At 44.1% G+C, this 13860-nt stretch overlaps 1 protein-coding gene across 1 annotated transcript in view; it reads right to left on the reverse strand.

Moving 5' to 3' along the window:
* Nucleotides 1-13860, reverse strand: part of PIGL (phosphatidylinositol glycan anchor biosynthesis class L) — a 114519-nt gene that overhangs the window by 95626 nt on the left and 5033 nt on the right. Inside the window, exon 2 of the mRNA XM_066599521.1 lies at nt 13150-13249. Within this exon, the coding sequence (XP_066455618.1) occupies nt 13150-13249 (100 nt within the window). The remainder of the gene's footprint in view (nt 1-13149; nt 13250-13860) is intronic.

Consider the following 13860-nt stretch of genomic DNA (forward strand, 5'->3'; position numbering starts at 1 on the left):
GGGAGGAACAAGAGGGAGATCACTCTCTCCCCCCCGCTCCTGCCTGCTCACTCCCCGCTCTCCCCCGCCGGCACCCGAATCTTTAGAGATGAGCGGGCAGGTACTCGCATAAGGCGCTACTCGCTCAAGTAGTTTGCCTTAGCGAGTACGCTCAGTCATCTCTACTGGTAACCAATATTCACCTAAACGGTCATTTGTCTGAACATAATTGTGGGAAGCACATCATATCAGCTGTATTGGGGACGAATGACCCTATGAATGAACGTTTGTTTCCCATATAGCCAGGCTGCTATTAGATAAGCGATAGCGGCTGCCACTAGTCCTTACGTTTTCCTGACAACTGCCAGTCCGATGCTGCAAGTGTAGGTGCAACCTGGTAATTAGCACTATTACCCAAGCGTTAATAGCACCATAAAGGCCATTAAAATGAGTGAGGGGAGCGTTGTATTTGTGGATGGTGTGGCATTTGCCGCAGAGTTTTCAGCTGCGGAAATTCTGCAACATTTCCGCCCCATGTGAACATACCCTGAAAGGGCCCTAGCCTACATTGCTAGATGTAAAAAGTGCAGGTAATCTAATATTACACATAAAGTTAGCAATAATGTAATAAAGCACAGTCATAATATACAAATTACATGAAGCGCTGAAGTCCACCAAAATATTGTTCTCCAACATGCAGCTGACCTACTTTGGTCAGCCACATTAGATTAACGCTGGCTGAACCTGCTGACTTCAATTTGCAATCCAATGTGACCGGACAACATTCCCCCAAATCTACTGTTGGGGAGGTTAAAGAAGGACCCCATTGTGTTTTGCCCAGGAGACGTGACGGTCTTCTTTCCCTCTCCCATCTGAAATACAGAAAACTTTGCATTCTGGGCTGGGATCACAAAAGCCATTTTAATGGAATTTTTTAAAGTCAAAGCCATAAGTGGATTCAAGAGGAATGGAAAACATAAAGGCAGGACATATATTTCATGTTAGATCAATTCTGGGTGTGCTTTAAAATTCCCGCACCTCCAACTGCATGTGTTTTCAGCCTTCGGGTACGTTGACGTGGGGCGGAAACGCTGCAGAGAGTCCGCTGTGTTAAATCCCGCAGTATTTTCGTATAAAAGACCACAACAAAATCCGAATCACTGGTCTACATCACATGACCAGCGGCTCAGCACTGACTAGAGGCTGGCAAGAAGCCTGCGGCTGGGTGTGCTTACAGCGCCATGTATTCCGGGGTGAGGGAGAAGTGGTGTAGCTACTAATATCAGCTATAGACACGTAAAACTGGCACCTACGGCGGTGATTTTGAAGCGAGTTTGCATAAGGAAATGCTGCAGAATTTACTGTGGACATTCCGCAGCGTTTTCTGCTGAGAGATAGCCATCTTGTGTGGCAGGCCGGTGTAAAGTGGTTGTCCAGGGTTATGTGGTCCACACCCCTTCAATAACTTGTAGATAAACAATCGTTCATCTAAGAGACGTTTCCCCCCCCATCCCCTATGCATATGAACATTTCGTTTGGCCGTTAAACCAGCCCAAAGGTCATATATGTTGGGCCTCGGACACACCAGCGTCTTTTTTTTTATCCATGTGTCACACGTGAAAAAATAACTTCGCCGCATGGACAGCATAAGAACCCATAATATGCAATGAGGCAGCACATACTACCAAGACACGGACTGTGTGAAAAACTCAACACTCCCCATTCTTGTCCATATCACGTCAATATGCAGGTGGTCCATGTGGTGTCCGAGGGTGCAACTTGGGCACACGGTAAGTATGTTGGAGGCCTATGATGTTTATCGGCCAAACCCAACTTTGCCTTCGAAGGGAGATGAAAGGGGAAACCAGATCAGGCAGTCGGATCCCAACTGCCCAATCCTTTTGCTCTCCTCTCTTTACACGTCCACACTTGGCCCAAGCTGAACATGCACATGTATGTGGGTATCCGGTAAGATCATTGTTGAATGAACAAGGGTTTGGCCAACAAGTATCCAATGTTTATGGCTACCCTAAGACCTTAATCTACCATATAGGACACTCAAAGTTGTTGATCGAGATGAAACAATAGGTTTCACACTATCACTGAACAGACTCTCGCTACTTGGCTGATACTGAATGCATCTTAGGGTGTATTCAGTACCCAAGCAGCAAGGGCCAATCTTCCATGTACTACAAAAGTCTTTTATATACCGGAAACTTCAGTATTGCATCCCTCTCCAGCAATTTCCCAGTGTTTGGATTGTAAAGCTCTAATATTGCTGCTTTCAAGAACAGAAGCCGTAAGGCAGAGTAATCCTATTCTGGACGCAGCCTTTATTGAACCCTGCTGTGCCCCGGCAGACGAGGCCCAGGACTTGTGTGTATACAGCTGGGAGTAACACCCCGGTCTGATGAATGTCTCCGCTCACACACAGCCTGTGGATAGATCTGATCTTTCTAGGAGAGAATAGGATTTGTGCCATCATTTTCCCCTCCCTCCTCCCCTTTCACCTAGCTCGCCCCTCTCCCTCCTTCCAACCTTTCTTTTTAAGCTAAAAGGAAATGAATTATGTTGGAAGCAGTGAAAAACAGCTTAAAAATGTCCTTTTCTTTTCCTTGGTCAAGTCAAAAGTGCAAATATTCCATAAAGACACATCTTTATGTAAGGGGCCTTGTGAATAAGAACCCATAAATTACACCCTGAAGGAAATTGACCCGAGAAGAAGGTCTAAAAATCCTGCAAAGTCCAACACAAACTCAAGTATAGATATGGTATACTCTACAAGGACGTGCCATGTTGGCTTTACTACTCAAATCTGGGGACAACCAAATTTGTACATAGAGTCAGGGCAGCAATATGGATGAAAAACTAATTTAATACTGCTCAAAAATTTATTTTTTAACCCTTCCATGATCAAGGGTGTTTTGGGTCTTTGTGCCCAGAGCAAAATTTCCCATTTTGGATAGCGGCATTCTAAACTTGATTTTTATTTTATTTTTTACAGGACTTTTCTATTAATTAAAATTGAGGTGGATATCAATTTACTATGCAGGTCTTTTTTGGGGAAAAATGGTCAGAAATAGAAAATAAACACAGTTTTTCCTCATGTTCATGTTTTAAGTTAATATGTTCAAATAAATACCTACAAGGCCTTATACACACAAAGTGCAGTTTGGGTGAATAAGGCCTTGTAGGGTGTGTGAGTATGTTACATGAGTTTTTGTGATTGTTCTCCGTAAAAGAAATCAAGTGATCTTGTAGATATGATATCTTTTAACGGCTAACAAAAATACATGATGTTAATGCGAGCTTTTGAACCTCCCAGGGTCCTTCTTCAGGCATAATGAATTTTCAGCTAAACACTAAAAAAACATCTGTGTGAGGGAGGCCTAACTGAAGTCAATGGCTGCATGGAAAAAAACTGAACACTCTCATATTCCAGATTTTTTAATGTACTCATTGACTTGAATGATCCGATTCAGGCCCAATTTGCTGCATTGAAAAAAAAAAGTTGCACACATTCACTTTAATGGAGCCAAGTTCTGTCAGTTTCAAACTTGTTAAAATTGCCCATGGGAGAATTTAAATTATTCTTGCTATCAGATGACATATTGTTATTCCTCACCAATTTACATACCTCTTTCCCTAATTTACATGATTTGCTGTGGGATTATTGGTGACTTTATGGCTGTAACGTTAACACAACTAGAACTGAGGCACTTCCATTCAAGCTTTTAACTCAATTCAACCCCAATTTCCCCTATCAGTGGTGGGATACTTCCATAGCATACCTGGGAACTCGGCTGACTCCTTCCTAGTCTTCTTTATTTCATGCCAACTTTCCCTCATTGTACAAATATATATCTATATATATAAAATTGAATGTATGTCTGTCTGCGTGCGTGTCTGTCTGTTTGTCCTTTATGCGCTACTACACCATTCATCCGATCGCCATGAAACTTTGGGAAGTTGTTGAGTACACTCCTGGGAAGATTATAGGCATAGTACAAATATTCTATGATAAATGGCGCGCGCACGAGCGTCGTCGAAAGTTACCACCCCCCCACGTAGATCGAATAAGTAAGCCACCTGCTATTGTGATGTCATCACTGATGTCATCAACATCGGACGCCCTTGAACATGCCCCAACATGTTCTATAAAGCTGCATTGTGAGACCTCCTGCTCATATACTAATATATTAAACAGACGACCTCCTCCTCATATACTAATATATTACACAGACGATCGCCTCCTCATATACTAATATATTACACAGACGACCTCCTCCTCATATACTAATTCTATGCGCAAAAGAATTAGCGTCCAAATTTTACGTACGGAATCTAATTTTCTCACATAGAAACTTGAAATTTGGCACGGGCATTGAATATGTCATAAATAGGCAAAGGTAATGGGTCCCAACTCGATTATTCAATTCTATGCGCCAAAGAATTAGCGTCCAAATTTTACGTACGGAATCGAATTCTCTCGCTTCTTAATGTAATAGAAATGTGAAATTTGGCAGGAGCATTGATTATGTCATAAATAGGAAAAGCTAATGGGTCCCAACTCCATTATTCAATTTTATGCGCAAAAGAATTAACGTCCAAATTTTACGTACGGAATCTAATTTTCTCACTTTCCGGTGTCATAGAAACTTGAAATTTGGCACGAGCATTGATTATGTCATAAATAGGAAAAGTTAATGGGTCCCAACTTGATTATTCAATTCTATGCGCAAAAGAATTAGCGTCCAAATTTTACGTACGGAATCTAATTTTCTCACTTTCCGGTGTCATAGAAACTTGAAATTTGGCACGAGCATTGATTATGTCATAAATAGGAAAAGCTAATGGGTCCCAACTCGATTATTCAATTCTATGCGCAAAAGAGTTAGCGTCCAAATTTTGCGTACGGAATGTAATTTTCTCACATAGAAACTTGAAATTTGGCACGGGCATTGAATATGTCACAAATAGGAAACGCTTATGGGTCCCAACTCGATTATTCAATTCTATGCGCAAAAGAATTAGCGTCCAAATTTTACGTACGGAATCTAATTTTCTCGCTTCCCAATGTCATAGAAACTCGAAATTTGGCATGAGCATTGAATATGTCATAAATAGGAAAAGCTAATCGGTCCCAACTCGATTATTCAATTTTATGCGCAAAAGAATTAGCGTCCAAATTTTACGTACGAAATCTAATTTTCTCGCTTCCCAATGTCATAGAAACTTGAAATTTGGCACGAGCATTGATTATGTCATAAATAGGAAAAGTTACTGGGAAGTTGTTGAGTACACTCCTGGGAAGATTACTGGCATAGTACATCTATCCTAGGATAGGTGGCGTGCGTGCGAGCGTCGTTGACAGTTATGCCCCCCAGACAAAGATCGTTTGATTTCCATCTCTAGCACAAAAGCAAAAGGCATTACGAGCAACGGGATGAGTGTTCAACTACAAAATGATGCATCCGCCGAACGTTTTGCAAGACAATTCCTGGATATTGAGAATGCTGAGGTAAAATGAAAGCTGTGCTGTGATTGGTTGCAATTTCTTATACTGCTGAGGTAAAATGAAAGCTGTGCTCTGATTGGTTGCTATATATTATACCGCTGAGGTAACATGAAAGCTGTGCTGTGATTGGTCGCTATATATTATACTGCTGAGGTAACATGAAAGCTGCTGTGCTGTGATTGTTTGTTATATATTATACCGCTGAGGTAACTTGAAAGCTGCGCTGTGATTGGTTGTTATCTAGATATATAAAAACTATTGTATGTATGTATGTCTGTCTTCGCAGCAACGCGCGACGGGTACGCTAGTATATATATATATATATATATATATATATATATATATTGCCTGCTTGATAAATGGAAAAGACTTCTGTTTTTTTCTTAGCTGGATCTCAGCACTTAAGGCCCTTTAGACACAACCATTATCGCTCAAAATTCGCTCAAATACATCTTTTCAGCGATAATCGCTGTGTGCATTTAGATGGCAAGATGATCGCTCAAAATTCGCTCACGTGGCAGTTTGAGTGACTGTTTTGAGCTTTCACTTTGCATAAGTGTGTAAATGAAAGCTCACGCTGTACACAGAAGACAAGCGGGAACGCTATCTTCTGCATACAGCAGTTGTCTTCTCAGAGCGCTCAGCTGGTATACAGCTGCGCGCTCCGAGTGGGGTATACAGAACACAGCTGAAGCGCTGTCTTCTGCTTACTCCTGCTATGTTCACAGAGCAGTCAGCTGGTATACAGCTGAGCGCTCCGACCATACTCTCTTCTTCGAGCGTGATACCAGCTGAAACAATAGTATCAGTGATATCCCGCTGAGAATTCAGCGCGCGGTCCTGATAAGACTCATCATTAACGAAAACTGAACAATGGGCGCGTGTTTAGACCTAACGATTCTCGCTCAAAAGACGGCTTTCAGCAAATTTTGGTGTTAGTCTTTGCATCTAAATGGGACTTGACACTCATCGTCAAAAAAAAAAATCCCTCCCCTAGAAGTTGTTGTTGGGATCAAATAAGACTTTCTCTGTGTGATAGTACTGTTGGTATAAATGAGTGATTACAATGTCAGAGCGAAAAGATAATTTATTGCAGAAAACTGACCCTTTGGAGGGAGGCTCTAGTACCCTGTTGTACCGCCTCTAGCTTGGATACAAGATGTGAAACGGGCGGGCATGTAGGCTCTAGTACCCTGTTGTACTGTCTTTAGCTTGGATACAAGACGTGGTGATATGGGTAGGCATGGGGGCTCTAGTACCCTGCTGTACCACCTCTAGCTTCGATACAAGGTGTGACAACGCGTGTGAGAGTATCTTTAAAAATAATGAGCCGCATATGGGGTGCATATAGACAAAGGATTTCACATGGCAAAAGTTTATCTTCTTTATTGAGTCCACAGCATACAGGCCACATTTCGACCGCTGCTGCAGTTTTTTGTCAAGCGTGTGAGAGTAGCCTAAGGAAGGTGCCTGAGTTTTTTGGTCTCTTAGTCCAGTTTAAGATGCCATCTCATTCATACTGACTCTCTGCTTTCTGACTCCAGCTAATCCCGACTTTGCTGCATTCTCCACTCCTGACCCCAGCTTGTTGTATTGACTATTCTTCTGTCTGCCCGACTCCTGGCCTTTTGCACCGTGCTGAACCAGTTGTGTGTGCCCTGACCTCCAAATTGTTCTGAGGTTATGCTGCTTACCCCGACCCGGCTTGTTCGGACTATGCCTCTGTTCACGAGCTCAGACTGTGCATTGGTCTATTCTAGTGTCAGCTGCAATATAACTGGGACCCCGCAGTGAAGCCCAGATCCCGAATAGTGGAGTAAAAGGGTGCAGGCTGGGCTTCCTCAGGTGTTATACCTGAATTTGGCCCAAAGCCAAACCAGTCTGATACGGCAGGTCCACATCTGCTGATCCTGACAGATATGCTCCATCAGATGCCGAATAATGCAAGCAATGCTCCTAGTGAGGAACCGCTCTGTAATACAGCACCTCATGGAGCACTATACTGTGTGCGGTCACCCATCCTCCTTTACATGGCTGCTCCGTGTCCATGATGCCCATTACAAAGTGGTCGCAGGTCTAAAATATTTACGCCGCTTTGAAATGATTAGTCGCTAGTCTTATGGCTGCAGCTATGTGAATAATGAACCCATACATGAATGCACTATGCCAGCAAAGAATACAGGCATGCATAATTTTCCCTTACCGCTGGCTTTCTAGGCCCGGCCACAACTTATCTCCCTGTGTTATAACTGCAGCACAACCAACCAATGACCCTTACAGGCCAAATAAATCCATCCCCAATGTACATGAATACGAATTCCTGCCTTTCCCTGTAGCTGGGGCCGGGAGAAGGTTACGTGACAGTGTGACCCCGCAGTGAGATTCATTGCCCCATATCCCACGTCTGTCCTGTAGGGTGGAAAAAGCTGAGCTTTCAGATCCATTATATGCTATGTGGGTCTCCTGCTGGCCGGGGGATGGGCACTGCAGCCAATGCAGGGGGATATGACCCCGTCTAACACCAGTTCAGCCAAGCTCATCTGGCTTTAATGAAAGCTAGCAGATTAATGGGGTATTGCGGTTGAATATGGAGTGCCTGGGAGATTTCCTACATGAGTTTACTTTAACAGACCCTCAGAATAGCCATTCTGTCATCCCGACTCGTCAGGAAGCAGCTTAGAGACAATGTGCTGTAATGATAGGGCTCATCCCTGAGCATGGAGTCCGCATGGTCCCCAAGGACTGAGCAGGACAGGCTCCATGCATTGCTCTATAGGCACTGTATATGTATGGAGTCATAATACGGCCATGTGCATAAGCCCTTATTATTAATTACAGGCAGGATCAGCCATCGTTAATCTGCTGTGAAGCTTCTTCGACTTTGACTGCAACACGAGTTGCACAGCTAAGGATCGCCGCCGAATCTCCTTGAAGTCTATGAGGTCATGGTGTGAGTTGTCCCAACCGCAACCTGAAGGTTGCAACGAGATCTATCCTCAGTGGATTTCTTGCCATCTCTGGGTTGTGGTCGCAGTGACTTCAGCCTGTAGATCAGGTTTTTAATGTCACTGTATAGACTCTTGATCGGTTATCTTACCTATAAAACGCACAATCTGTTTGTTTGTGTTGGATATAAATCCACAGTTCTGGTCTGATTTGAGTGCCATTTTTCGCATGAGTGTTCATCAGCACCGAGCGACAAGTACTGGCGGAATTAAACATCGAAAACTCACTGACTTCCCCTGTAATGTTTTGTTGTTAATAGCAACCAATCACAGCTCAGCTTTCATTTCTTATACTGCTGAGGTAAAATAAAAGTTGCGCTGTGATTGGTTGCTAGTAGAGATGAACGAGCATATTTGCTAAGGGCAATTGCTCGAGCGAGCATTGCCCTTAGCAAGTACCTGCCCGCTCGGAAGAAAAGGTTCGGGTGCCGGCGCGGGTGAGCGGTGAGTTGCGGCAGTCAGCAGGGGGGAGAGAGGGAGAGAGAGATCTCCCCTCCGTTCCTCCCCGCTCTCCCCCGCAGCTCCCTGCCCGCCGCCGGCAGCCGAACCTTTTCTCTCAAGCAGGCAGGTACTCGCTAAGGGCAATGCTAGCTTGAGCAATTGCCCTTAAAGAGTATGCTCGCTCATCACTAGTTGCTAGAGCTCAGCTTTCATTTCTTATACTGCTGAGGTAGAATGAAAGGTGTGCTGTAATTGGTTATTATAGTGCTGAAGTAAAATGAAATCTGTGCTGTGATTGGACAGCTTTCGTCGCAGTGTGGTCCTGGGCTCATTTTTGTGGCCCGCTTTGTACATTGCAGAACTGCTATTCATAAAATCGCCCTGCAACGCACGAGTATATCACCTAGTTAGCAGCATAGTGAACTTATATTAGTGTATTAGCATACAGAGTAATTCATTAATATACTTCCATTATCAATAGGGTAACTACAGCGGGTACATTTGCACCTGAGCCCGGGGGCTGAAGTGAGCCCACTGGCCACCAAGGCACAGAATGGAATACTGGCGGTTATTGTTGTACTTCTCTGTTATCCTTGTACTGGATATTATTTTTTTTTAGCTTTTTAACCCTGTGATAAAACAGCATGTGAGCTATCCTTGTGCTGTGCGGATGACATCAGTGTTGTGAGCCCCCTGAGTGCACGCTCTATATATTAGGATACCACGTTCACTATGCTGGGTGTATTAATTCAGTGCTGTGACATCATGGGGTTCTTACCCGTTAGCTGTGACATCACTCTGTACACTATTACTATATCATCCTACCAAAAGTAATGGACACCTGTGCAAGAATCAAAAGTCGTATTTCCTTCCATATGTTAATACTTCGTGGGGCTCCCTGTGGCCGGAATGACATTGGATACTCTCCACAGCATACTTTCTACTAATGTCCAATACACTATAGGTGATATTTCCCTCCAGTCAACCTGAAAATGTCTGGCGTTGGTGAATGTGATATTGGGCCGAATTTCATGATTTTTACTATATGTCTATACTGTATGATACAAAGTACCATCAATTTACATGTTTTGACGAGCGTCAGGCGTTCAGCCTCAGACAGCCCCCTTAAACAGGATATTTTAAGAAGCCCCAGGGAATAATAGGTAACATTTCAAATAACATATGTGGTCAAGATGACGGTTTGATGCAATGAAGAAGACAGATAGTAAAATCCAAGTGCGGGAGTCCAGTTGGGACTATGATCCCTTGGAAAGAAGCAGCGCGGTGCTACATAAAGTCAGTTCTGTGGCTGGGAATCCAGCTGAGTCAGCAGTTCTCACTTTCGATGCAACGGACGACATCCGTGCACACATTTTCATATGGTCTGGGTGTTGTACAGGGAAAGCCTGCTGGCCTCCATTTTTAACCACAATCAATTTTTTACATAACACGAGGGAAGAAAAAAACAAGGCGCTGCTACGCTAAAAAAACCTGTATAAATATTTAACTTGAAAACAAATGTTTTTTAAAATCTAAAAATGAGCGTATAGTTTATACGAGAGAGTGGAACTTTCTTGTGGAAAACCTCAGTAAGCCAAGTTGGATTTTTCCGGCTGATCACTGTTCTATTCCGCCTTTACGCCACTTTCACATTGCAGCATTTAGTATCAGCATTCGTTAAGGTAAATGTTCAGGTACTGACAGTGCTACTCACAGAAAATCCGCAGCGGCTTGTTGCCAGGAGACAGCGGAAACACAAAAATGACATCAATTGTGCCTTTTTATTTTTTTCCTTTTCTTTTGTGCAAAACGATGACATACGGATGTAAAAAAACTGCACATAAGCAACAAAAATGTATGCAGCGCACATGTACACACGCGGTGAAATTGGTCTGGTTTCTTTACACCGCAACTACATGTGTGCATGCAAATGAGCCCTAACGAGGTTCTGTCTTAGCCTAATTTCACACGGCCGAGTGCGATATCAGGCCGTGAAATTCGGCGCAATATCACACTCACCAACGCGCGATTTCCCCGTGGATGCCAGGCGTTTGTGTTAAACCGCCTTGCGTCACTTTGGGGAAACAGCGATCCTCCACTGTGGAGTGTTTCCCATTTTTGTCAATGGGAAACCTTGCATTGCATCGCTCGATGTGCAATGCTTTGACGACCCCATTGAAAACAATGGGTGATGCAAGGCATTCACTGGCATTAATTCACGAATAGAGATGAGCGAGTATACTCGCTAAGGCACATTACTCGAGCGAGTAGTGCCTTAGCCGAGTATCTCCCCGCTCGTCACTAAAGATTCGGGGGCCGGCGGGGAGCGGCGGGGGAGAGCGGGGAGGAACGGAGGGGAGATCTTTCTCTGCCTCTCCCCCCCCCCCACCCCCCCGCAACTCACCTGTCACCCGCGCCGGTCCCCGAATCTTTAGAGACGAGCGGGGAGATACTCAGCTAAGGCCCTACTCGCTCGAGTAATGTGCCTTAGTGAGTATACTCACTCATCTCTATTCACTAAATTAAAAAAAGAAGGTATGGGGGTCAAAGATGGTGACTAAAAGCTAGGGGTTTTCCAGGAAAATACTATTGATGACCCGTCCTCAGGATAAGTCATCAATATTTGGTTGGCTGGACCCAATGCTAAGTACCCGCCCTACATGCCACAATACGCCAGGGTCGGAGTGGAAGCAGTTTGTTTCGACCCCTGTGAAGCGGCACCAGCTATCCCCACCACTACACAGAGGTTGGAGCCATCTGCTTCCACTCCAACTCCTGTTAATTGTGGTGCTGACAGTGGGCACCCGATGAGCAGGGATCCCAAGTGGTGGACCACAGCCAATCAACTATTGACCTATCCTGAGAATACACCACTGTAGTATTTTCTTGGAAAACCCCTATAGGTAGTACATAGAGATGAGCGAGCACCCAAATGCTCAGGTCCGCGTTATTCATGTCGAGCTTTTCGTAAAATTCGAGAGCTCTACTCGAGTAACAAACCCCATTGACTACGAGACTCGAGCATTTTTGTATGTGGAACGCCGGGTCCCGAGCTTTTTTTTTTTCTTTCTTGGTTCGTGTTTCTCTCTCTCTCCCCCCCCTCTCTCTCCCTCTCCCCCTTCCCCTCCCTGCCAGACCAAAAATTTTCAAATGACGCGCGCTGCGTCGTGGCAGGGAGGGGCCAAAACAGGCACGTCGCAGTGGGGAGGAGCCAAAAGCTGGGGCGGGGTTGAACGCGATTTGATGCTTGTTCGAGTAACGAGCACCATCGAGTACGCTAATACTCGAACGAGCATCAAGCTCGCCAGAGTACGTTCACTCAACTCTAGTAGTACAGCATAAAAGAAATTATATAAATTTGGTATCGTCCTAACTGCATCAACCCTTAGAATAAAGGCAATTGTGGAGATTTATGAAAAGCGTCTAAAAGAAAAACTGGCCTCGTTACCCACAGCAGCCAATCACAGCTCAGGTTTCACTGTACAACAGCACTATAAGAAATGTAAGCTGCTCTGTGATTGGTTGCTATGGAAAACAAGGCCAGTTTCATAAATCTCCCTAAATATCCTTTTTACAGCACACTGAACACCATAAAAACAAAGCCAACCCTCCCGAAACTGGCAAAACTGCGCTTTTTTCCATTTCGCCCAGCTTCAAAATTTTTTTAACTTTTCCAATACATTATATGGGACATTAAACAAAAAAACAGCCCTCATGTAGTTACGGCGCCGGAAAAGTAAAAGCAGTTACGATCTTTCGAAAATGGGGATGGAAAAGTGAAAAAAAAAGAGCTGCAGCAGAAAGTGGTTAAAAGGTTATTCCCATCAGAGCAAGTGATCCCTTATTGACCTCCCCCCTGTACTGGAACCCCCACCGATCCCGAGAGTTCAGTCCCGGAGGCCGCACATTGAGCAGCAGAGGACACACATGAACACACCCTTCCATTAACTTCAATGGGACTGCTGGAGAGAGCGGAGTTGAAGCCTCCCTTTGCCTTCACTTCATAATGTGCTGGGGCTGAGATATCGGGATCAGTGGGGGTCCAAGTGAATACGTGGACAACTTGATATGATGCGAATATCCCTTTAAGGACATGTGTTACTGCTGTGACATGGACAACAGCAACGACATCTTGCATTGGTGGCCATACCCCAAGTATCTATCCTTGTAAGATCAGCAACAATCCTCTTCTATTTTGTATCATACCTGTGGTCAATCAGTGTGACGTTGTCAGGAGGGATTCCTAAAGCAGCACAGCTCTTGATCAGTTCTTTCTTCCGAGTCTCCCCTTGATTGTAGTAATTTCCTACAAATTAGAATTAGATCAACTTATTTTTATCAAGTTCTGTTACTATTAACTTTTTTTCTAATTCATACAATCTTTATAAATCACTTTTGGGACTTTAATACTAGAGGTTATCCTTAGGATGGGACATCACTCTTTGATCAGTAGGGGTACGATTCCTGACGATGGACCAACTAAAGGGCCCATACAGTCATAGTACTGCAGCCAAGTCCCATTCGTTTGTTAGGGACTGAGCTGCAATGCCAGGCAGCCACCATCATGTGTGTGGGATGCCCTGTCTACGAAGGCACTACAGCCTCTTCGGTCACCGGGAGTTGGACCACCTTCCATCCAATATGGCCTATTATTATCCATTAATATTAAAATCCTAGAAAACCCCCTCATGGTATGTTCACACGAGACAGAAAATTGGTAGAAACATCTGCATGAGTTACATGAGGTGTGTCATGGATTTTGCTGTAGACTTCATAAACTGATATGCTGCACAGGTAAGATTCACTCCGCAGGTCAATTTACACCCCACTGTATAGTTTAACAGGCAAGTTTTGAAAAACTGCTCCACCGATCCATGTATAGATGTAGCAAACACAGATAATTTGCTGCAAAAAGTT

The sequence above is a fragment of the Eleutherodactylus coqui genome, chromosome 4 (assembly GCF_035609145.1).
Source record: "Eleutherodactylus coqui strain aEleCoq1 chromosome 4, aEleCoq1.hap1, whole genome shotgun sequence".
Taxonomy (NCBI): Eukaryota; Metazoa; Chordata; class Amphibia; order Anura; family Eleutherodactylidae; genus Eleutherodactylus; species Eleutherodactylus coqui.